At 39.0% G+C, this 23,169-nt stretch overlaps 1 protein-coding gene across 6 annotated transcripts in view; it reads left to right on the forward strand.

The window, feature by feature from the left end:
* The window catches only part of mtss1lb (MTSS I-BAR domain containing 2b), an 82,209-nt gene extending 59,627 nt beyond the window's left edge, over positions 1 to 22,582 (forward strand). Inside the window, exons 4-16 of one of the 6 annotated variants that reach the window (XM_056242429.1) lie at positions 464 to 548; positions 1,195 to 1,286; positions 1,381 to 1,455; positions 2,374 to 2,382; positions 3,104 to 3,261; positions 9,966 to 10,073; positions 10,192 to 10,289; positions 13,252 to 13,471; positions 17,281 to 17,355; positions 17,639 to 17,788; positions 18,216 to 18,392; positions 21,065 to 21,230; positions 21,349 to 22,582. In XM_056242429.1, coding sequence (XP_056098404.1) covers positions 464 to 548; positions 1,195 to 1,286; positions 1,381 to 1,455; positions 2,374 to 2,382; positions 3,104 to 3,261; positions 9,966 to 10,073; positions 10,192 to 10,289; positions 13,252 to 13,471; positions 17,281 to 17,355; positions 17,639 to 17,788; positions 18,216 to 18,392; positions 21,065 to 21,230; positions 21,349 to 22,112 — 2,177 coding nt within the window. In that variant the 3' untranslated portion in view covers positions 22,113 to 22,582. The remainder of the gene's footprint in view (positions 1 to 463; positions 549 to 1,194; positions 1,287 to 1,380; positions 1,456 to 2,373; positions 2,383 to 3,103; positions 3,262 to 9,965; positions 10,074 to 10,191; positions 10,290 to 13,251; positions 13,472 to 17,280; positions 17,356 to 17,638; positions 17,789 to 18,215; positions 18,393 to 21,064; positions 21,231 to 21,348) is intronic. The other 5 variants (XM_056242446.1, XM_056242462.1, XM_056242437.1 and 2 more) reach the window with 5 other exon arrangements.
* Positions 22,583 to 23,169: the final 587 nt, after the last annotated feature.

The following is a 23,169-nucleotide window of genomic DNA, read 5'->3' on the forward strand; positions in this document are numbered from 1 at the left end:
CGCCGTTATCAGCTGTGTTTGACATGAGATTTGCGCTTCTGATTGGCCAACGTGGCTTTAGGGTTAAGGTTTATATCGCCGCCTGCTGGCGTGGCATGCTCTTGACCACGCTTGATTGCGTGTTTTTGCGTTTTCATGTAGACGGAGACCGAGCACGTGTGGACGGGATTTTTTTTAAAACGCTGTAGGAAAAACTCCGGTTATAAAAATACCCGTGTCCGTGTGGACATGGCCTAGCATGGCCATTCTTGCTCTGCAGCAGCGTAGCAGATCTAGTCCGCTGATACCAAATACATTAACATTGCCATATTCGATTACATACTAAAACTATTCTAAGAGTTGTCATAAATGAAGTATTTTAATGTCTTGAATTTAAAATGCTAGTGATTAAAGTGCAGCGTATAAAAGTAAACTAATTTCAGTGTTGTTCTGACATGTTTTCTTTCACTTGTGCATCCTGTAGGTGCCACCAGGGATATCGGATCAGCGCTGACCCGCATGTGTATGAGGCATCGCAGCATTGAGGCGAAACTACGCCATTTTACTAAGTACGACCGCACTCCTCCTGTTAACTACTTCCTGTGTGTTATAGTTCAGAAGTCTATATACAACACAAATATACTTATACTACATATGATTCTACACAATATAAGAACATACTAGAGCACAAACAAGGGCCAAAAGTAATAGCTATACATTTCATATGGAAATCATATATGAAACTGAACAGTGTTATCTATTATGCAGCATTATGACAAGTCACCTGGAATACTGGACTCTCATTGGTTTATTGTGGCATTACATGGTCAATTTTTATAACATTAATTACAACTCAAATATCAGTAAATCAATCAATATTTCGTGTCTGTTTTATTTTGTGTTTTGTTTTGAACACTATATTCGCAGACTCACTCTCAAAATCTAATGACACTGGCATGGCAAGAGAACACAAATACACACACTTTTCGCACTTCATTAGTGGACATCTGCAGACAATTCCCTCTTACAGTCTAATGAATGGTAGCCTCAAACTCTAAGCCACACTGTAAACCAAAGCTTTAATTTCGCATAATTAGAACCCGCCACCGGTTTTATGATATTTCCTTGTGAATGTTCATATCCCTCTGTAACTGAATGAGAACCTCTAACTCAGCTATGAATGGTTGAAAACCATTTTCTCTCCATTGCTCTCAGTGCTTTGATGGAGAGCCTGATCACTCCTCTACAAGACCGCATTGAAGACTGGAAGAAGACAGCAAATCAACTGGACAAGGACCATGCCAAAGGTGACTAAGCACTTGTTTTTGTCCATATGTACACTATGTCAGTTCTTAAAAAGTAAACAACACACAAATTTTCACACACTTCTATTTTTTACAGAGTACAAACGGTCTCGTCATGAAATAAAGAAAAAATCTTCAGACACCATGAAATTACAGAAAAAAGCCAGGAAAGGTAACACACCTTCTTTTCACTAAGAAATTTTCAGCATGACAAAAAAAATTGGTCAATTTATTCTGTGAAATATTGTCATAGTAGCACCCACCAACAACACACTAGCATACCAGTGTTTTAATATCAGTGAACCTGATGGAGCAGATCAATATTACATAACTTTGTCCTATTACAAAGCAGAAATGTGTTGGGAATAACTCAAGGACATTTCCTCAAGGTCAAAACTGGCTGTTTTATTTGACGTTCAGAACAACCAGCTGATTGGATGCCATCAGCCTTCACTGTGTTTTTAGTGGCTCTAATGGTCGATGATGGACAGATGAATCTCGGAGCTGTTGTTAAAGCCGCATAGACTGCATAGAGTGCACAATGCGAATGCGCTCGGTGAAATTACTGATCCTTTTATATCAGGCAAACAATCCTCTGTAACGTAAGCAACCCCCTCTGCTGGCTGAAATGCAGAAGTGCAACTCTCACCTCATTTGCTAAGCAGTTCGTGTTCATATCCCAACAGCCAATAATTTCTGCTTTTGAAGATAGGATGACAATCCTGTGTGTTACTAGGAAGAGTCCGGTTATTAAAGGAAAAGCTCCCTTCTATTCTTTTTATTCTTATTCTCTTATTACAAGTCCGGCATCTCATTCCTTCTAAGACCAGACTACCTATTTGATTTTCTTTTGGATCCATTGCACATTAAATCGTACATTTTTGGCTGGATTTTGATTATTTTGGCTGTGGTGGTTGGCTTTTCTGAAACAATTTGGCCGTGAAATGAGCTGAATTGCTTCCTAATACTAACCCTAACACAGTGCTCTCCCTCCTCTCTTTCTCTGTATCTCTTTCTCTCTGTTCTTTTCCCTCTCTTGGATTCCCCCGCGTTGTGTTCTCTCTCTCTTTCATCTACTCTCCCTCTATAGAGCTACAGGGTAAGTATGTTTTTCCACGCAAAGCTGTGGCTCACTTAGATTCTTCTCACTCGTTTCTCTGCATGGCCCTTTAACCCGGCCTCAACTCGAAAAAGACCCCAACACGTCTGCAGACAGCTTCTGTGGTTGTCGGATTTAACCCCCACATGAGATTTTGGCTTGACAATTTACAAGTGATTTCTCCCATTATAACAGCTGAGGGTTTGCTTAGTGCATGATTTTGCTGATGCCGTCCCAGCATGCATGCTGCTTGTGTTCCTGGAAGCAGTTCTTCTGCGGCTAACTGACTTTGCTTCCTCAGCAAAGGTCACGACCATCTCTAACAATCTAGTCTGCATGAGTTAACCTTTTAACTTCCTCTGGGAGGTTCAATGTGTTTCATTAAGAGTAGAAGATGTTCGATCGCAGAGTTCAGAGGTGTCTGTCTCCATCTGTTGTGTAGGTGCTAGTCGGAGTAGTTCGTTTTGTTCTGTGTTCGCATTACGTCTGTATTGTTGGAGGCTGGAAGAGAGAATGATCCTCATGTTCTAATGCTGTATTCCCTCTTGTGTCACTTTTTTTCTTCTGATTGTTCTTTACAATCTTTTCATTTTTCCATTTGACCTTCTTTTTTGTCTGATACTTTGGCCATTTTTCATTCGGTCCATTCTCCACCTTGTTTCATCCCTCTCCCTGTCTTCCTTCCCTTCTTTTCTGTTATGCTCTCTGTCACCCCCTTTAGGCCGGGGGGACCTTCAGCCTCAGCTGGACAGTGCCATGCAGGATGTGAATGACATGTACCTGCTGATGGAGGAGACAGAGAAGCAGGCGGTGCGGCGAGCTCTAGTGGAGGAGAGAGGACGCTTCTGTACCTTCATCGGCTTCCTACAGCCTGTAGTGGTACTGCCCACCTCAACCCCACTTACATCAACTGTACAGCTACTCCACTTCTTAACTCTTTCCCTGCCATTGATGGAATTTTCCATCATTTACGAGACAACGCTTCCCCAGATTTTCTGGCTTTCCATGTTTTCACTGTTAAACGGTAGGGGGTGATATTACGCATCTTCTGAAAGAATAGAAAATCTCCAAATCAAAACACAGACAAAAAAGGAGCAGAAACAATCGATAAAAGCATTGCTTATCTACGTTGTAGTCTTTTTGGGGGAGGAAACATGATTTTCTCAACTTTTTGTTCAAAATGTTGCTTTTTTTATGAAACTTAACCACATTGACAAGTGTTGATAAAAAAAAGAATGCATGAAACTAGACTAAAACCTGTTCTTTCTTTTGATATATTGCATGTTCAGATATTCATATTTAATATATATTAAATATATACATTTATAAAATATTCTGGGGGCCATGAATTTTTTGTGAAGATGATCAAACACGCTGGCGGTGGCTGGAAACTTTTTTTTTTTTAAATGCTGGCGGGGAAAGAGTTAAGAGACCATTGCGATTTTAGATTTGAGAGCTTTTAATTTCATCCTCAGTTGACTTTGTTTTGAGGAAATAACTATATATGAAGGACATTTATTAAAGCAAAAGAAAGGAGGAAATATAATGAAGTTAATGAAGTTTACTTTTCTTTTCTTTTTTTTATTGTGAATGCAGTCAAATTTTAACAAAGCAGGTATCATTTAAAAGCATTTAACAGGTGTCAGAGTTCCCATGTACATCACCGTTCAAAAGGTTTGGGTCGGTAATATGTTTTAATGTTTTTAAAAGAAGTCTCTTATGCTCAGCAAGGCTGCATTTATTTGATAAAAATACAGTAAAACAGTAATATTATGATATATTCTTACAATTTAAACTATTTATTCAATCATTTTTTTAATTTGAATTTAATTTATTCAATCATTAGTCTTTAGTGTCACATGATCCTTCATAAATCATTCTAATATGGTGATTTGATGCCCAATAAACATTTTTTATTATAATGTTGAAAACGGTAATGCTGCTTAATATTTTTGTGGAAACCGTGGCACTTTTTTCAGAATTCTGAAAGTTTTTTGAACGGTAATGTATGCTGGACATATAATAACTTAAATAAACAAGTAAGTAATAAATACATAAATAAATACAATTTTAGATTTTTGTAAAGTAATTCATACATAAACACAACATCATTTTTTTATAATTACATCTACACAACTTATTTAAACATTAAATGAAAATATTTTTATCGATTGAAATGTTAAGCGTAAATGTTTCATAAAAGAAATTGTTTGTTATTTTTTATATGACAATGGTAATGAAGAATCTGTCCTTAAGCAGATATTCAAAAAACAATATGCTCTTAGAACGTGTTATTGTCACTGCATTATGGCATTATGCATAACATCCTGGTTGCTATGCAACCCACCGTTCCCTGAAGGAGGGAACGGAGGACGTAGTTGACGTCGACTGAATGTGGATCACGCCAGGGAGCCAATCGTCTTCAAGTACTATTGAACGAGCCAATGGAATTGGCATGCGTGATTTACATCACACACTCCGCCCCCGCGGCGCAGGTATAAATACGGAAGTGGATGCACGCACTAGTTGCCTTTTTGCTGAGGAGCCGAGCATAACTCGGAGTCAACGGTGGTCCAGCAGTAGTGGTGAGGGGACTCGTTAACCACCCATTAACCCTCTGGGGTCTAAGGTGTTTTTGGGGTCCTTGAGATATTTTGACATGCCCTGACATTTGTGCTTTTTTTCAGTTGCTTATAAACATATTAATGGCGCAGGTGAAATTACACTCTATTTAGCACAAACAGGGCTACCATAATATGTGAGCAACATGTATGTACATGTTTGTATTTTTGAGAGAATATTGTTTATGCATGGTTATTGAAAAAACTAAAAATTAAAGTTTCTGAAATAAGGCCACAAAACACATACTAAATATCTGTCCACAAGACTTTTGACTAATGTCTTAAAGTCTTGAGACATTAGTCTTTATGTCTCAAGTTTTTGCTTCAAAATGATCTGAAAATCATCCTGCCTAATCATTCACATAAAACAATAGATTGTTTTAAATTGTGAAAAACATTTTTTTGTTTGGAAAGGCAATATGCCTGGAGGCGTGAACAGCCCAACCCCCTCATGTATAATTAGGTGGTTCTCACCTGAGAAGACAAAGACCCGCATAATAATGAGCCTTTCATTCAGGTGTGTCACACAAGAAAGAATGCGAAGACAATATACACTCACCTAAAGGATTATTAGGAACACCTGTTCAATTTCTCATTAATGCATTATCTAATCAACCAATCACATGACAGTTGCTTCAATGCATTTAGGGGTGTGGTCCTGGTCAAGACAATCTCCTGAACTCCAAACTGAATGTCAGAATGGGAAAGAAAGGTGATTTAAGCAATTTTGAGCGTGGCATTGTTGTTGGTGCCAGACGGGCTGGTCTGAGTATTTCACAATCTGCTCAGTTACTGTGATTTTCACACACAACCATTTCTAGGGTTTACAAAGAATGGTGTGAAAAGGGAAAAACATCCAGTATGCGGCAGTCCTGTGGGCGAAAATGCCTTGTTGATGCTAGAGGTCAGAGGAGAATGGGCCGACTGATTCAAGCTGATAGAAGAGCAACTTTGACTGAAATAACCACTCGTTACAACCGAGGTATGCAGCAAAGCATTTGTGAAGCCACAACACGCACAACCTTGAGGCGGATGGGCTACAACAGCAGAAGACCCCACCGGGTACCACTCATCTCCACTACAAATAGGAAAAAGAGGCTACAATTTGCAAGAGCTCACCAAAATTGGACAGTTGAAGACTGGAAAAATGTTGCCTGGTCTGATGAGTCTCGATTTCTGTTGAGACATTCAGATGGTAGAGTCAGAATTTGGCGTAAACAGAATGAGAACATGGATCCATCATGCCTTGTTACCACTGTGCAGGCTGGTGGGTGGTGTAATGGTGTGGGGGATGTTTTCTTGCCACACTTTAGGCCCCTTAGTGCCAATTGGGCATCGTTTAAATGTCACGGCCTACCTGAGCATTGTTTCTGACCATGTCCATCCCTTTATAGCCACCATGTACCCATCCTCTGATGGCTACTTCCAGCAGGATAATGCACCATGTCACAAAGCTCGAATCATTTCAAATTGGTTTCTTGAACATTCAATGAGTTCACTGTACTAAAATGGCCCCCACAGTCACCAGATCTCAACCCAATAGAGCATCTTTGGGATGTGGTGGAACGGGAGCTTCGTGCCCTGGATGTGCATCCCACAAATCTCCATCAACTGCAAGATGCTATCCTATCAATATGGGCCAACATTTCTAAAGAATGCTTTCAGCACCTTGTTGAATCAATGCCACGTAGAATTAAGGCAGTTCTGAAGGCAAAAGGGGGTCAAACACAGTATTAGTATGGTGTTCCTAATAATCCTTTAGGTGAGTGTATATACATACACACACACACACACACACACACACACATATATATATATATATATATATATATATATATATATATAAAATCAAAATATAAATGAAAGTCAAAAGCACATTTTTAGTCATACCTGGAAACAAATCCTGTTCAAATAGGCTATATGGGCCATTCTACAGAATTGGTTCAAAGTTAGAGTTGGAAACATCTTGAAAAGAAAATTGTCTTTTTCTATAAATCTCTTATAAAGTATTATTTTTTAAAGTAGGCCAATACATTTTATCATACATATTTCAAAGTTAAGGATTCATTATTTTGATATAGCCTAGCTTGCATTGAAACAAACACTATAACAGTTGATTAGTTTATTTTTGACAAAACATACTATATATTTAACATATGAGCAGAAACTGTCTAACAAAAGCGTATTTGATGTCTTTTTTAGAGTAAAAACTTTATAATCTATCCAAAACTAGTCAACGAAATGTTGTCATTACAGACACTATTCTATATCGCAATTAGAACAAATCTCAGTAGGCTATAGCAATATAGTTTGGATGTGTTCATGTAAAAATAACGTTTACTAATGTAGGAGCGAGAGTGAATGAACGCACAGATGCAATGTACATCTGTAAACAACATCGCGCGCGCGCGTGCATGCGTCTGTGCCATTCATTCATTCACACACAGACACGCAATTCATATTTAAACAGTCTTTGTGCAGTTTACAGACACTATTCAATAACGCGATTAGAACAAAGCCCTTAAGAATAAACTTACTTCATCAGCTGGATCCGTGCTCCTCGAAATGAAACTATACCAGCACTTCTGAGGTAACTTTTTGGATGTTTTATCCAGCTGATGTGGGCGTTTTCATGGCTTGCCTCAACATTTGCGTTTGAATAGCACGCGCTCTCAGTGGGCGTGGTCACATTAACAAGTCATACGCTATAATTAGCTGAAAGGAAAAAGACTGACATCTCTCTTTTCATACAGATTACATAAACTGAGAATATTTGTTTTTTTATATAAATTACTTCATTTAAAAGAAGAGAATTTCAGCTTCATAACTAAAAATCTTTCGTGCCTGTGTGACAAGTATTTACTTAGTTACAGTTAATTTTCGGACGCGTTTCAGAATGAACTTCACTGACAGAGAGAGCGCAAAATTCGCATCATGTTTATTTTTCTTTATTTGACAAAAAGCAGAACACTTTGTTTTTATTGTGAGTATCCACAAAAAAATAGACACTTAACAGGATCTAATGATGTACAACACTTATATGCAAGATCAAAATCAAAAGAGTAATTTGAGTCTCTTTTGCACTGATAAGGAAAGAAGTGAGCTCGTCGCGCCGGCGTGATAGCCGACCCCAGATGGTTAATATTTAGTGTTTCACACCTGAGAAAGACAAAGACCCTCCCCTAATGGCCCTATTAGGTGATATCATTATGAGGAGCCTTGCACAAAGAATAGAATAGGAGAGACTTAAAAAAGAATGGCTTTTAGATTGTTTGGATTTATTTACAACACAACATAATCCAAAGATACACAACAAATGAAAAAAAAGCACATTAGTAAACACACTGATCTAAAGTCAGCAGGACTCATCAGTGGCATCTGGTCCCTTTAAAAATAATTTTTTAGAAAAAAAACACCTGTGAACATGCTGATATCAAGAGAAACTACAGGGCTGCACGATTTTGGGAATACATTTTAGATTTTTCTGGTTAAAATTATGAAATTTACTAAATACACTATATATATATATATATATATATATATATATATATATATATATATATATATATATGAACACCAAGTTTGTTGGTTTTATATGTGTTGGGATATATGTGTTGGGCTATATAAAATATTAACAACACCCTAGATAGAAGGCAGCCTATAAATCGTTAAAAAGGAACACTTCAGTAACACTACACTAGAGAAAAATATATGGATTATCAAATGTTACTTCAAACGTTTCCATATATTACGACGTTATGAAATGAGATTGGAGTAAAAACATGAAGCCTAATGTTTGGTGCGTTTTGCTTTTCAAACCCACTGCGCGAGTGACTCAAACTCAAACAGCGCGTGACTCAAACAGCGCGTGCAGAGGACATTTACTGAAGCGATCGAGCTGCTCCAAACTATGAAACATTATTCTTACCATATTATACATATCTACGTGTGAGCAGATATCCACAAACACAGTATTTAACAGTAAACACAGGTCTAAACATTATAATATTCACCATGAATAAACACTCATACGAGCCTATACTGTTATATCGTGCTATTTAATTATCGAACATAAAAACAGTGTCGTACATGTAGGCCTATATACATTTAGCATTAAGCTTAATGTTTTTACTCCAATCACATTTCATAACGTACATTTTAGTCTGGCACCAGTTTAACTAGTAGCTACAATGTAAAGTTTATACAACAATAACATGCTACTATTAGTGTCTTACCTTAAAAAAAGTTCTCATAATCAAATCGTGTTCTTCTAATTCTTTTGAGGTAAATGCAAGGTAAACAGCACAGCACAAACAACTCGATGAAAAGCAGAGCAGTACTGAAGTTGCTGATTCTTTGTTTTGAGGTGATGAGGGGGTTTACAGCTCTGTGTTCCTCCGCGTGGATCATTTGCATATGAACAGCTTGTGCGCGTGTGGGTGTGGTCACATTAGCGCTAATCAGCTCAGGCTGGAGAAACTGTACATGTCGTTCCTTTCATACGAATTACTTAAACAGAGAATATTTGTTTTTGATATGATTTACATCATTTAAAAATGGAGACTTCAAGCTTCGTAAAGACATGTTTCATGTCACAGTGACAAGCATTCGATGAGTTATCGGTCATTTTCTGTCGCGTTTCAGAATGAACTTCACATTGAGAGAGACGGTAGAACGCGCATCATATTTATTTTCTTTATTTTACGAAAAACACAACATTGTGTTTTTATTATGAGTGTACACAAATAAAAGAAGATATTTAACAGTTTTGAATGATGTGTAACACTTATATGTAAGATCAAAATCAACAGAGTATTTTGAGTTTGTTTTGCACTAATAAGAAAAAAAGCAAGCAGATCACGCTGGTGTGATTGCCGACACCAGAGGGTTAAGGTAACAATTGCAGGTTACTACATTTTTGATCTATGAACTATTTGTTCTTCTCCCTTGTGTAATTGTCAGAATGGAGAGATTGCCATGTTGGGAGAGATCACTCATCTCCAGGCCATTATTGATGACCTCACCGTGTTAACCACAGACCCCCACAAACTGCCCCCAGCCAGCGAGCAGGTGCACATACTCCTTATACACTTCAATCATCATGAAGCATGTGCAGTTCTTTACAGAAACAAACCATAGTGAGGCCATTCATATTACAGTTGTGTGTCTCTCTGTAACTTTCTTTCAGGTAATAAAAGACCTTAAGGGTTCTGATTACTCTTGGTCGTACCAGACTCCCCCCTCCTCTCCCAGCAGCTCCGGATCCAGGAAAAGTAGCATGTGCAGGTAAGAGCAAGAGTGATGAAGAAATAAAGAGAGACGGTGATGTTAAATCTTTATTTCTGCTTATTATCCTTTTTCTCCTGGATAGGTTTGTTGCTTGTGCTGTGTACTATGTTGCTTGGCTTTTTCATTGTTGTAATTGCTGATTGTTGCTGTAAACAGTACAGTTTACTGCAAAATATAAATTGCTGAATGGAAGCTTATACTTGTAACTACCCTGCTAGAAAATCAAGCTTATGCTGTTTGAAACACGGTCGCTGGTATTGAGCTGGTCTAAGCTGGTAGACCATCTTGGAGCAGCAAACAAACCAGATGCCAGCTGGTCATACCATCTTAAAGGGATAGTTCACCTAACAATGCAAATTCTGTCATCGTTTACTCACCGTCATATTGGTTTAACCTATACTTTTGTTCATATTCAAGACACAAATGAAGATGTTTTTAACGAAACCTAAAATTTCAGTCCCTTCATTGAAAGCCCATTGCACCAAAACTATGGCGTTTCAAAAAGTTCATAAAGACATCATAAAAGTAATCCATATTAATTGAGCTGTTTAATTAAAAATTAAAAAAATGTATTTAGGCTTCGTACATACGTCAGCGTACATACATTGAGCACATCAAATGGTAAACGGAATCTCAACTATACTTGTGTGACAATGTCTTTATAAACTTTTTGAAGCATCAAGTTTTAGCCGAATGGACCTTCAATGGGACAGAAATCTCTCAGGATTCATTCAAAAATATCTGCATTTGTGTTTCAAATAAAAATCTTAAAGTCCCTGTAAAGTCAAAATTAAGTATGTGTTCTGAGTTTGTCACACCACAGAAAAATGTGTTATTATTAGTCACCCAGCCAAATTTGAATGATAAAAAAAGCCAGCAAGTACATAAAATAAGCTATCAAAATCTTGAAAAAATTAGCAGTATTCTCTGCTCTCAAACGCTGGGGGCGTGTCCGCTGGCTGCGCTGAAGCCACGCCCACTCGCGGGAAAGCTGCCGTCGCCACACTCAACTCTACAGCCGAAATGGATGCTCGCACGGTGGGCACGCACTGCCGATGATGGCACCAGTTGTCGGCGCGACTGGAGGATGAAGGCCGAGGCGGGAGATAGTCGGTTCGGCCCCATTCACCAGTAACAGCGGATTATCAGTGAATCCCAGTTGTCTCTGATGAAAGTTTATAAAACTATCCCGTGTAAAATGATCACTTACAGAGGTGGTTTTTGGCGGTGATCCTCAGCTCTCCATCAAGGTGGCTCTTCACAAAATGAATCCACTTCTTCTTGATGTAATCGTTTTTCGGAAATGTAAATAAGGACACCGATCTGTTTTGTACTGATCCCGGTGATCGCATCCAGGTAGTAACGTTACGCATTTCCGTGACAAAGGCATAGCTAGCCAGCAATCTGTAGGCCGTTACTAATAATAGTACTGACAGTAACAATGAGCGGCAAACTGATGTGAATGTGCTCTATAATATTGTTAGGAGCGGCCAGCCTCAGCGGCTTTAGTGCGTCATCAAGTAGGGGCGTGTCCAGGAGCTCAGGGGCTCCAGTGCGTCATCGAGCCCCGTTTTAGCCCCGCCCAGAAAATCCGGAAAATAGCAATGGTGAAAAACTGTTTAACGGTCTAACTCCACAATTCAGTACTTCACAGTTCACAGTCTTTGTAATATGTTTAATCAATACATGTCTAACATTTATAATGTGTTTAGAATTTTTTTTTTAAATTGCCTTTACAGGGACTTTAAGGGTTTGGAATGACATAAGTGTGAGTAAATGATGACAGAATTTAGATTTTTGGTGAACTATTAAGAGGATGCTAATGCCAATGACCATCTTGCATAAGTTAAATAACTAGCTAGAAACTAGCTACTTACTTAATTTTCCAACAGGGTTATATTTTGTGGAAGAGTGTGTGTATATTTTGAATGCAAACGTGTGTGTACTATAAGAAAGGGGGGCTGCTGATGCTACTGCTGCTGCGCTACACAATCACCCTGTATGTTGGCATCCCATGTAACCTCCTGACTGCATATTAGTCACAAGAGACAGAGCACTGCGGTCATTAAATGTTATTTTGTATTCCTGTAAAAGCCTTGCTTTCAACGGCAACAGTTGAATGCTTATTGATTCATGTTATTCTTCATTTGAGTCCTTGTGATTACAATTAACAAAATAAGACTAAAGTAGCTTGTTTAATATGATTTTATTACTTTTCTAATTATCTAGCAATTAGTGCGTCTGATGAGCGTAACTTCAGTGCTGTGCTCTTTTAAATTAATATTCCAGGTTTAAAACATTTTAAACCCCATATGTCTAATATCCCTGTATTGTTTTTAATCCGAAATATGATGAAACAATTACTTCAATGAAGTGAAAGCATTTCAAGATCACTTTTACATAACCAGCCAGTCCCTTTAGAGTTTTTGATTAGACCATTAGTGTTTTGCTTTGGCTCCAGGGCCAATTAAAGCTTCATTTTGTAATAGTGTCATTTAGTACCTGTTTGTGTGCCGCCTCGCATGGAGTCATGGGGGTTGATTCAAGTGCGTTGGCTGCAAAGCGCCGACACATCTGAACACAGCCTTCAATCTCCATACTAGGCCTCCTGTGTCACGCCTGTCAAACTTTGTCTTACATATGTTCTCCCTCTGCCTCCCCCCCACCCTGACCTCCATCCTTACCCATCAACCCCTGCTCGATCTCCTTTTCACCCACAACTTTTTTTTCATTAACTTTTTCAACTCATCTATCATTATCACGTAATTTTTCTTTACATCAATCACAAAATGCTTGACTTCATCTGTTCCTGTCATCCTGTAAAACCCTCTCATTCTCATTCTGACCTTGTGGGTGTGGTTCACACTTATCACCAAATAACCTGCCCATATTTGACGCTCCGTACCCCACCCTTGTACCCTGGTCCTCTGCCCTGTCACACTTTCCCTTGCTCCTGCAGCAGTGTAAACAGCGCCCATAGTAGTGCCTCTCGATCCTCTGGTGGCTCTCAGACTCACTCACCCAGTTCGTCCTGTCGCTACCGCAGCCTGGCCCAACCGCTAACAACCGCTGCACACCGCCTCAGCAGCGTCTCCTCCCACGACTCCGGCTTCATCTCCCAGGACGCCAACGTCTACTCCAAACCCCCATCACCCATGCCCTCTGATATAACCAGCCAGGTATTTATTTCTTGTTTATTTGTGTTTGTTATTTCCTGTTGTCTTAAAGAAATGTTGGTAATGTAAAGTTATAAGGTACATTTAACTGATTTTCTCAGTCAAATTGACCCTTGTAAAACAAGAGCAAACATATCTATTGTTGTAATAGATGGTAAATATGTATTTATTATATACACTACTGTTTGTGGTCAGTATGATGTTTTAAAAATGGACTCTTTTGTCTTGATGCACAAAAATATTTTATTTCTCCCTTTTTGGTTTGTTTTCATCATATACACTCTACTGATCAAAAGTTTGGGGTCAGTAAGATGTTTTGAAAGAAGTCTGTTACGCTTACCAAGACTGCATTTATTTGATCAAAAATACTATTCAAAACAATAATATTATGAAATATTACTTTAATTTTAATAGCTGTTGTCTATTTGAATATATTTTAAATTGCAATTTATTCCTGTGATGGCAAGGCTGAATTTTCAGTCTTCAGTGTCACATGATCCTAAAGTCATGATCCTAAATTAAACCTAAAATAATTAAAAGTCTTTAACTGACATATTTGATCAATTTAATGCATCTGTATATGTTAAAAATAAAAATAAAAAATACATTTGTAAGCATGAGCTCACCAAATTGTAGTGCTAACTCTTTTGCCGCTGACACGGCAATGACAAACTGAAATTGACGCCCCACATAATTGCTTGAAGAAGCCATATTGTTACCGCACATCTGTGTCTCAGCTTTAAACATGAAGCTATATTTCCTCTCTGAAAGATTACAGTGACCTCTTGTGGACAAGACTCATGAAACTGAAAGAAATATGAACCTCTGTATATCAAACAGTTCTTGACCAATGTTCAGAATGTGGGTGAGGCAGATTTTTTTTACATGCTTTGGGAAAAAGTGTTATAGACGGTTTCATCGAACGCACGCGCGTTGCCCGGGTTACGCGCTGGCCCGAAGTTAACTTCCGGTCTGTGTTTGTTAACCGGTAATATCATAATATCATAATATCATAATATCATTCTCTGGTAATATGGCGCCGACTACAAACGCAGTGAAAATTAAGGTGATGAGCAGACTGAAGTTGGGCTCAGGTTGTTGTGTTGTGGGATGCAACCTGAGGCTCTGGGGCAAATACCTTATCAAAAATAAAAAATTTCGTTTTCCTAAAAACGAAGGGAGACGGCGAGCGTGGATCACCGCTGTGCGATGAGAGGCTTGGCAGCCAGGCAAGAATTCAAGGATCTGTAGCACTCACTTCGTTACAGGTAACAAACTCATGATAAGCAACAGATAATTATGGAAGCTTGTTTCCGGCCATGAAGAATAAAAAAAAAAAAATAATTGAGACTTTTTATCTCATAATTGCGAGATAAGAAGTCAGAATTGTGAGAAATAAAGTTGCAATTCTGAGAAATAAAGTCGCAATTGCGAGAAAAAAAGACAGAATTGAGACTTTTTATCTCACAATTCTGACTTTTTTCTCACAAAAAGTCTATGGTTTCTACAGATGAACTCTGTTGTTATTGACTCTACCGGAAGTTAAGTTTGGGCCACAAAAGCGCGCATGCGCAGTTACGTTTGTTTATGTTGTTGCCGTTGAAACCGTCTATAGAAAGAGCTTGAAATTTGCTTGTGAAGCTTGGTATGTGGAACATAGGCTTTACATTATGTACACAGACAAGATACTTCTACTTTCTTAAGCACGTTCCTTGGAGGAAAGCAAAAGAAATACACTTGTCTCGGAGCTCACATGCTACTCTTTCCATGGGATAAAAATGGGATTTTTTAATACATGGCCAAGATGAAGCATGTTGCGGGTCAACCTAGCATAGATAATTCAGAAACACACCAGGCAATGTTCATTTTTAGATGGTAGCTTAAGCACAGGAATAAACAACCCTTTGAATCGTTTAGTTTCTTTTTAGTCAAACGGTCAAGAGAATTAATTACAGAGGTTTATTACTTAAAGCCCTAACCAGGATGTTAAAGTACTAGCCATACACACTCACACACCTCTACAATGTGGTAGATATGAAAACAACCAGCAGATGGCAACATACTCATTAAATAAGATGGAGAGAGAGAGAGGCAACATACTCATAAAATAAGATAGATAGAGAGAGAGAGAGGCAACATACTAATAATAAAATAATAATAATTCATTACATTTATATAGCGCTTTTCTAGGCACTCAAAGCGCTTCACATGGAAGGGGGAATCTCCTCAACCACCACCAATGTGCAGCATCCACCTGGATGATGCGACGGCAGCCATAGTGCGCCAGAACGCTCACCACACACCAACTTATTGGTGGAGAGGAGACAGAGTGATGAAGCCAATCAGTGTATATATATATATGGGGATGATTAGGAGGCCATGATGGACAGAGGCCACTGGGCAATTTTGGCCAGGATGCCGGGGTTACACCCCTACTCTTTCGAAAGACATCCTGGGATTTTTAATGACCACAGAGAGTCAGGACCTCGGTTTAACGTCTCATCCGAAGGATGGTGCTCTTTGATAGTATAGTGTCCCCGTCACTATACTGGGGCGTTAAGACCCACACAGACCACAGGGTGAGCGCCCCCTGCTGGCCGCACTAACACCTCTTCCAGCAGCAACCTGGTTTTCTCAGAAGGTCTCCCATCCAGGTACTAACCAGACTCAGCCCTGCTTAGCTTCAGTGGGCAACCAGTCTTGGGCTACAGGGTGATATGGCTGCTGGCCATTACTCGTTAAATAAGATAGAGAGAGAGATTAGATATCTGTGCTCCACTATAGCGCTAAAAAAAAAAAAGTAGCACTTGATTTTTAGAAATCCTAAAGATTGTATATCCTGTTTTTTGTGTTGTGTTTCATTTAATCATTAAAATTCAATTTCTGCATGTCATTAAAATACATTAAAAGAATAATAAAATATTATAGGTATTATACATGTTATATTTTTTACAGCATGTACATGTTTTATTTTTTACAGCAAAAACAGTAATATTGTAAAATATTTTTGCAATTTAACAGTTTTCTATTTAAATTGTAATTTATTATTTTAATGACAGCTTAATTGTCAGCAATGTCACATGATTCTTCAGAAATCACTCTAATATGCCGATTTGGTACTCAAGAAACATTGCTCATTAGTTGCTGCTTTTTTGTGGCAAATGTAATACATTTTTTAGGATACTTTGATGAATAGAAAGTTGAAAAGAACATTTATATGCAATATCATATGATATATTTATATATATGTAATCAATTCAATTTAATGTATTTAATTTAACCCTAATGAATACAATTATTGATTCATGAATAAAAGTATTAATTTCTTTTGTATTAATTCAGTGATTTAAAACCACTGACCACAAACTCTTCTCTCCAATAGTAATTAATATGGCAACACTAAATATGACAAGCCAAATGACTTGAATTCCTTTGGTTAAAAACTGTTTTAAATTTAAAATGTCTTTTATCTATTTGTGAAGTGTCCATTTATTATAAGCAGTATACCACAAAATATCCAAAGAATTCAAACTTTGACAGAGCCCCTCTTTGACTGGTTCCCTCGCTGTAAATAAAAGTTGCTGCCTTAAATTTTTAAGTTCAATCAACTTGGATGTTTAAGTTATTTCAACTTAAATTACATTACACTGAAAAATGAGTTGAATCTTGTATAACTTATAAAACAAGTTGAAAATTGCTTAACTTATTTTGATGAGTTAAAGCAATTTAAAAACATGTGTTGTCATAGCGTATTGATCATATACTTTTTTACAGTGCTGCTTATAGCCTGTCTACTGTTATCTCTCTTGCAGAAGTCATCAAGTTCAGCGTCCTCAGAAGCATCTGAGACCTGCCAGTCAGTTAGTGAGTGTAGCTCTCCAACCACAGTAAGTACGGAGCGCGCTCTGTCCATCAGACATACATGTGCTGAAACTGTCAGTGATATTTTGTGCTTGTCCGTGTGACCCATGAGGGTTTTGATGCTGACTGGCAGGTTGGGGTCTTCACGTTCTTTCTTGCCGATATCAGCTTTGTGCTGTCATCAGATCTGATCTTCCCTGCCACTCTCAGCATGTATCTGCAAAGTCACACGCAAAGGCTCCCATACCGTTGTGTAAAGGGGGTCTCTTGCTACTCTGACGGTCTCGATCTTATCTCTCCATTCCGCAGTTTGGCTCGTCCTTCGCTACCTTCCGCCCTGCTCTCTCTCACACTGGCTCCATCAGGCCTTTCTCTGTCATACTTCCTGCGTCCCCACCCTATAACCGCTCCCCTGGATCCAACACACCCTCTCCCACATCCAAGGTTCCTTGCTGGAAGGTTTGTCTTCATTGGCACTTCTCATTGCAGTTTTGTTTATTTCCTCTTCTTTTATGTGCGTTCTTGTGTGTTGAATACGTGCCTCCTGAATAACACTTTTTGACAGTGCTCCATTTTGGTTTCATTCTGCTTAACCTCATCCATTACCTCATTTTGCTTTTTAACACGCACTTTTTCTGTTGGCTGTTTGATCCTGGTTTCAAATCTCTGGCTGTGAGATTTGCTAAACCGAGCAGGCCACGGAAGGTACCTGTTAGTTTATCCAACTCAAACAGTGGCACAAACACTGAGATTGGGCTTTTTCTAAAGCACATTGTTGAAAGGACACTCAAACTGCTGGATCGTGGGCCAGGCTTCTCTCCCGCCCCTGAGACCGTTGCATTTGTTGCTTTACACTGCCTTGAACTAACCGCTTGTACTTCCTCAGGACTGGTCCAAGGTAGGTTCCAGTGAGCAGCCGTTGGCCAGCATGCTTCAAAGGAGGAAGGAGCCTCTTGATAGGCTGAGGGAGGCAGAAACCTCTCCTCAGTCACAGGGGTATTCTGGGATGCATTCGGAAGACCCCCAGAGGCCAAGGATGACCCCGGCTACTATAGCTGCCAAGGTAACTTTCACCATATAAAACATTCATCATGCAGATTTTAATTTTGAAAATGCCTAGCGTTTTTTATTTGGGGAAGACATAATCTGCCTGTTTGCTTAGGGCTGTTTTTTTTTTCAAATATGGATGGTTCTGGCCTTGAGAATTGAATAAGGCAGTGGCTTAACATTATTTTTTTTTAATTACTCAAAATAAAGCTAAAACCGTTAAAAATCTAAATGTAAACTGACGTCATATTTATTTTAATTTGTTCCCTTAACAAGTTTACATGGTCTTCTAAACCTGGAGGGAAATTTAAAACTGATTCATATACTGTACCTGGACAAGTCATGGAAAATAAAAATCCCCCCAAAAACTATAATGAATATAATTTTTTATAGTTTGTTATGGGTGAGCTCTAGTTATATTGAGCTCTAAAATATAATATATAAGGTAGAAATTGCAATTTGTGAGTAAAAAAATCATAAATAAATAAAAAACCCTGGAATGACAAAGTTATTTAAATTCACAATAAAAAGGAAATAAAAAGTGTAAACCCTGAAGAACATTCGGTTATTGAAAAATTTAATTTTGTTTTAATACATTGCCACTAAATTAAAAAGTTTGAAAATAAGCAGCCTTCAAATATTATGATTGACAATGGGAGTTCTTAGAGGCAATAAATTGAGAACCACTGTTATAAAGGTAAAAAAAAAAAAAGTCTTAAAACACATTTTACTCTCACTAGCTTATTACGTTTGTCCATTAACAGTGTCCAACATTGACATCCATTCATCAGAATACATCCAGGGATGTAGTGGAGGCTAAACGCACGTAAACGCCGTTTACGCACCTCCCAATATTCGGAAATAGCGTTTACCCACCTCCAAAGTGCGTTTATCCACCTCTAAATTGCGTTTATCCTCCTCTAAATAGCTATAAATTAAGCTTATGTCGTTTTAGTTTTATATTGTTCATTACTAGTTTCATAGGTTGTTAAACCTAAGACGAACTCTTTCATATTGCGCTGCATTACTGTCAGTGTTGTTGACTTTTACTGACGGTAAGGTTGCGCTGTTGACGCTCGCGCAGCCTCTCGAGGAGAAATCTACACAAATGAGCGCACACACACACTCAGTTAACAATATACTGCCTATAAAAAATCTACATGTGGAGTTTTTATATTTTTTACATATGTTAAGCAACCTCAATTATTTTTCCTGAACACCATCACGATTGAAAATGTGACATTGATTTCCTACAACAGTTCAATAAACAGTTAAAATTAAGTCACTTACATTTTAGATTCAATATTGGCTGTTTTTGTTCTATTTCAGCAGCGAAAATAGTTCCAAACAAAAATCACAGCAGAACCACGGCGCATCTCACAGGAACACTCGACCTGTTTTCATTACTGAATGATTCAGCATTTTGAAGGAATCGATTGAGTCAAAGATTCAATGACCCATTCGTAAACATCTGTCTCATTCTTGAATGAATCAACCGTTTGAACAAATCGTTTGAATGAATGAATCAATGACTCGCTCATTAAGACGGTCGCCTGCCGCCACCTACTGGCGGTTTCGTGTTATGTTTAAAAGTAGATCATTCTGTCCAACGTTTCTTATTTGTAAATTTAAATCAATTTCATAACATTATTTTATGCAATTGGAATTTTTCAGTGTAAATGATTTAATTTGATCAGCCCTATAGTGTCTTATTAATCGAAATAATTGAATTTATTGATCAAATTTAGGAATTTAAAATGAAAGATGAAGCATAAATTTAATAAGATTGGGGGAGGGGATGCCCTTTAAAGGTGCAGATATTATAATATGCCGATTTAAATATCAAAGGTGATTGAACACTGATGAGAATATATTGTTTCAGAATAAAAAAAATAATAATAAAAAATCCGGACGAGAAACTTTTTTACTCGGACAAGTGAATGACAGATTAAGCGTATGAAAAGGCTTAATGTCGAGCCCTCCCTATATAGCAATGTCATCAGGATACACATACACCGGTAGGCAGTGGCCCACCTTACCGGGTGACCACGTCGTGGTCCACCAGAATTTATAGTTTACCCACCTCTTTTTTTACCACTACACCTCTGAATACATCTTTCTAAATTCTTGCAACATCATGAACATTTCAATCACAGTGTTATTTCCACCGGATCTCAATTGATTTATTGATGTATTGCATTAAGCATTTTCAGCATATCTTCATAGTTAGCAGTTTATGTATAATAAATAAACATTTCAGTTATACGTTCACAGTTTTTACGTAAGTGTTAGGAATTGGCGCACAATAAAAAATAATTTGTTTAACAATTATTTTCCTTGTAATATATTTCATATTACTCGTGCTTTTTTACTGACACCGGTTTCTCCTTGATAAACAAGTACTCTAACCTTTGAAAAATCTGTTTGTTCGTTTGTTCACTCCATACTGTGGGACAGTCGTAATTCATGTAAAATGCATCATGTATCACAATAAATATTTATTTCACTCTTTAATCATTTATATTATTCAATGTTTTTTTTAATATTTACTTTTAAAAAAAATGTATTCACTTTTTTATAGTTTAATATTCAAAATGTAGGTATATACAGTACACATGCACACATTGAACAAAATGTGTGGAGTCTGTGCTTGATGTAACTGTATGTATATATTGTGTTATGGTGCAGCATGGTGAGGAGGTCTCTCCAGCTGCTAGTGATCTGGCCATGGTTCTGACGCGAGGCCTCAGCATGGAGCAGCAGAAGAGCAGCCGAGACTCCCTTCAGTACTCGAGTGGATACAGCACTCAGACAACTACTCCCTCCTGCTCAGAAGATACCATCCCCTCACAGGGTAATGCACAGTCAGAAACACCCAAATTTACTCAGTAACTCACAGCTATTTACTCATTATTCATTTAAAAACAAGTTATGAGATTTGAAAAGTGGGATTTTTTATTTTTCTTGGTCAGGCTCCGATTATGATGGTTACTCAGTGAATGGAGACACTGAGGCCGACGGTCAGGCTGAATTCGACAAATCCTCCACAATTCCTCGCCACAGTAATATCGCACAGAACTACCGGCGCATGATACAGACTAAGCGTCCCGCCAGCACAGCAGGCCTGCCCAGCGGAGTGGGCGCTCTGGGCGGACCACCCGGCGGAGGCGGAGGCACGGCCACCATTCGCCGAACACCATCTACAAAGCCCGGGGTGAGGCGCACCCTCTCTAATGCTGGCCCTATTCCTATACGCCCACCCATCGTGCCAGTCAAGACCCCCACTGTGCCTGATTCACCCGGCGGGACCGCAGGCCCTCCCGCCCGTGTGGGCAGCGAAGAATGTGTATTTTATGTGCCGGATGACGCCTCCCCGGGAGCGCTGGAGTACGTGAAGGCCTCTCCAAAGCGGCTTAGCCTGCCCAACACAGCCTGGGGTTCAGGGGGCGTGGGCGGCTTAGAGATGAGCGTGTACGGCCAACCGGGAGAAGAAGATCACCTGCTGGCTGCAAACCGCCACAGTCTGGTGGAGAAGATCGGGGAGCTGGTGGCCAGCGCTCACGCCTTAGGTGAGGGCCAGTTCCCCTTCCCCTTGCTTCCGAATCAGCCCCCGCCGGGCCCCGTGGCCGAGCCGGACCCTGAAGCGGAGGGTGAGGACATGCTGAGGTCTATTCGTCGAGGGGTGCGACTGCGCAAAACCGTCTCCAACGATCGCTCAGCGCCCCGGATTTTGTGATGCCTCCTGGAGAGATGGGAGAATAAGAGCGAAGTAACCCAGAAAAAAAAAACTTCACAATGACTCTCTTTAGAAAGCGAGCTATGAAAAAGAGGATTAAAAAATTAAATGTTTAAAAGTCATTATAGAAATAATGAATAACAGTAATGAAAAAAAGTAAATGATATGTAACAGCAGGCTCAGGCCACTATAACTCTTAGCGTGTCCGAACGCATGTTTGTCTTATTAACACGCCCATCACTGCGGGATAGTTGAACTGTAGTGAGACAATTAACTAATGAAAGAACAAGTGGCCAGGATGTTTGGGGGATTTTTGTGGTCCGCTCCAGATCTTCGCATGGTCCCCCTAGAATAACGGCCCTCCTCAAACTATGGACCCCAGGAATCAGTGCTGGAGAAGCTCATGGGGTACGCAGGTTCTCTTTGAAAATCCTTGCTCTCTCTAACCCCACCCTCACCTCCAGTAAATTTGACATCACATCCTGAAAGTCTAGTTGGTATTGCTGTTGTATGTTGGTCTGCAGTCTGGAGGTGAGCAGGGCTCTGCTGCAGGTCAGCTTGTGGTTGCGTAGAGGGACGGGATTTATCTTTTATTTGTACATTTCCGTGGTTTTGTTTTATTTACAAGCAAGTAATCGCCTCCTAGCTCCTATGAGTAGGAAACGTATGTCAGGTATGTGGATATTTGTAGAATTAGGGTTTAAAAACCACCATGATAATGTGGAGCAATAATGCTTTTCTTTTTTCTTTGATGGGGGAAGGTTTCAAAGATCAGCTTTTAATAAAGCTGTATGTTGTTGATGTTCAGGTGTCTTCGGGGAAGCAGATGCTTCCGAAGACTTCTTGTTGAGTCGAATTATGGCTTATTTTAAAAGAAAATGAGAAATAGAGAGGATGCAGAGCACTTTCAAGGTGTAGTTTAGACCACTAGTTGTCACTGTGGCCACACTATGTGTGGTGAATGCTGTGAGACACCACGGTCATGTGCCCTGGTACTTAGGGAGACAAATGTGCGTAGCAATGTCTGGATATAGAAAAAAGAGAGTGGTGGGATGTG

This window comes from Rhinichthys klamathensis, unplaced genomic scaffold (genome assembly GCF_029890125.1).
Source record: "Rhinichthys klamathensis goyatoka isolate OS25496 unplaced genomic scaffold, OSU_Roscu_1.1 h1tg000022l_1, whole genome shotgun sequence".
NCBI classification, from domain to species: domain Eukaryota; kingdom Metazoa; phylum Chordata; class Actinopteri; order Cypriniformes; family Leuciscidae; genus Rhinichthys; species Rhinichthys klamathensis.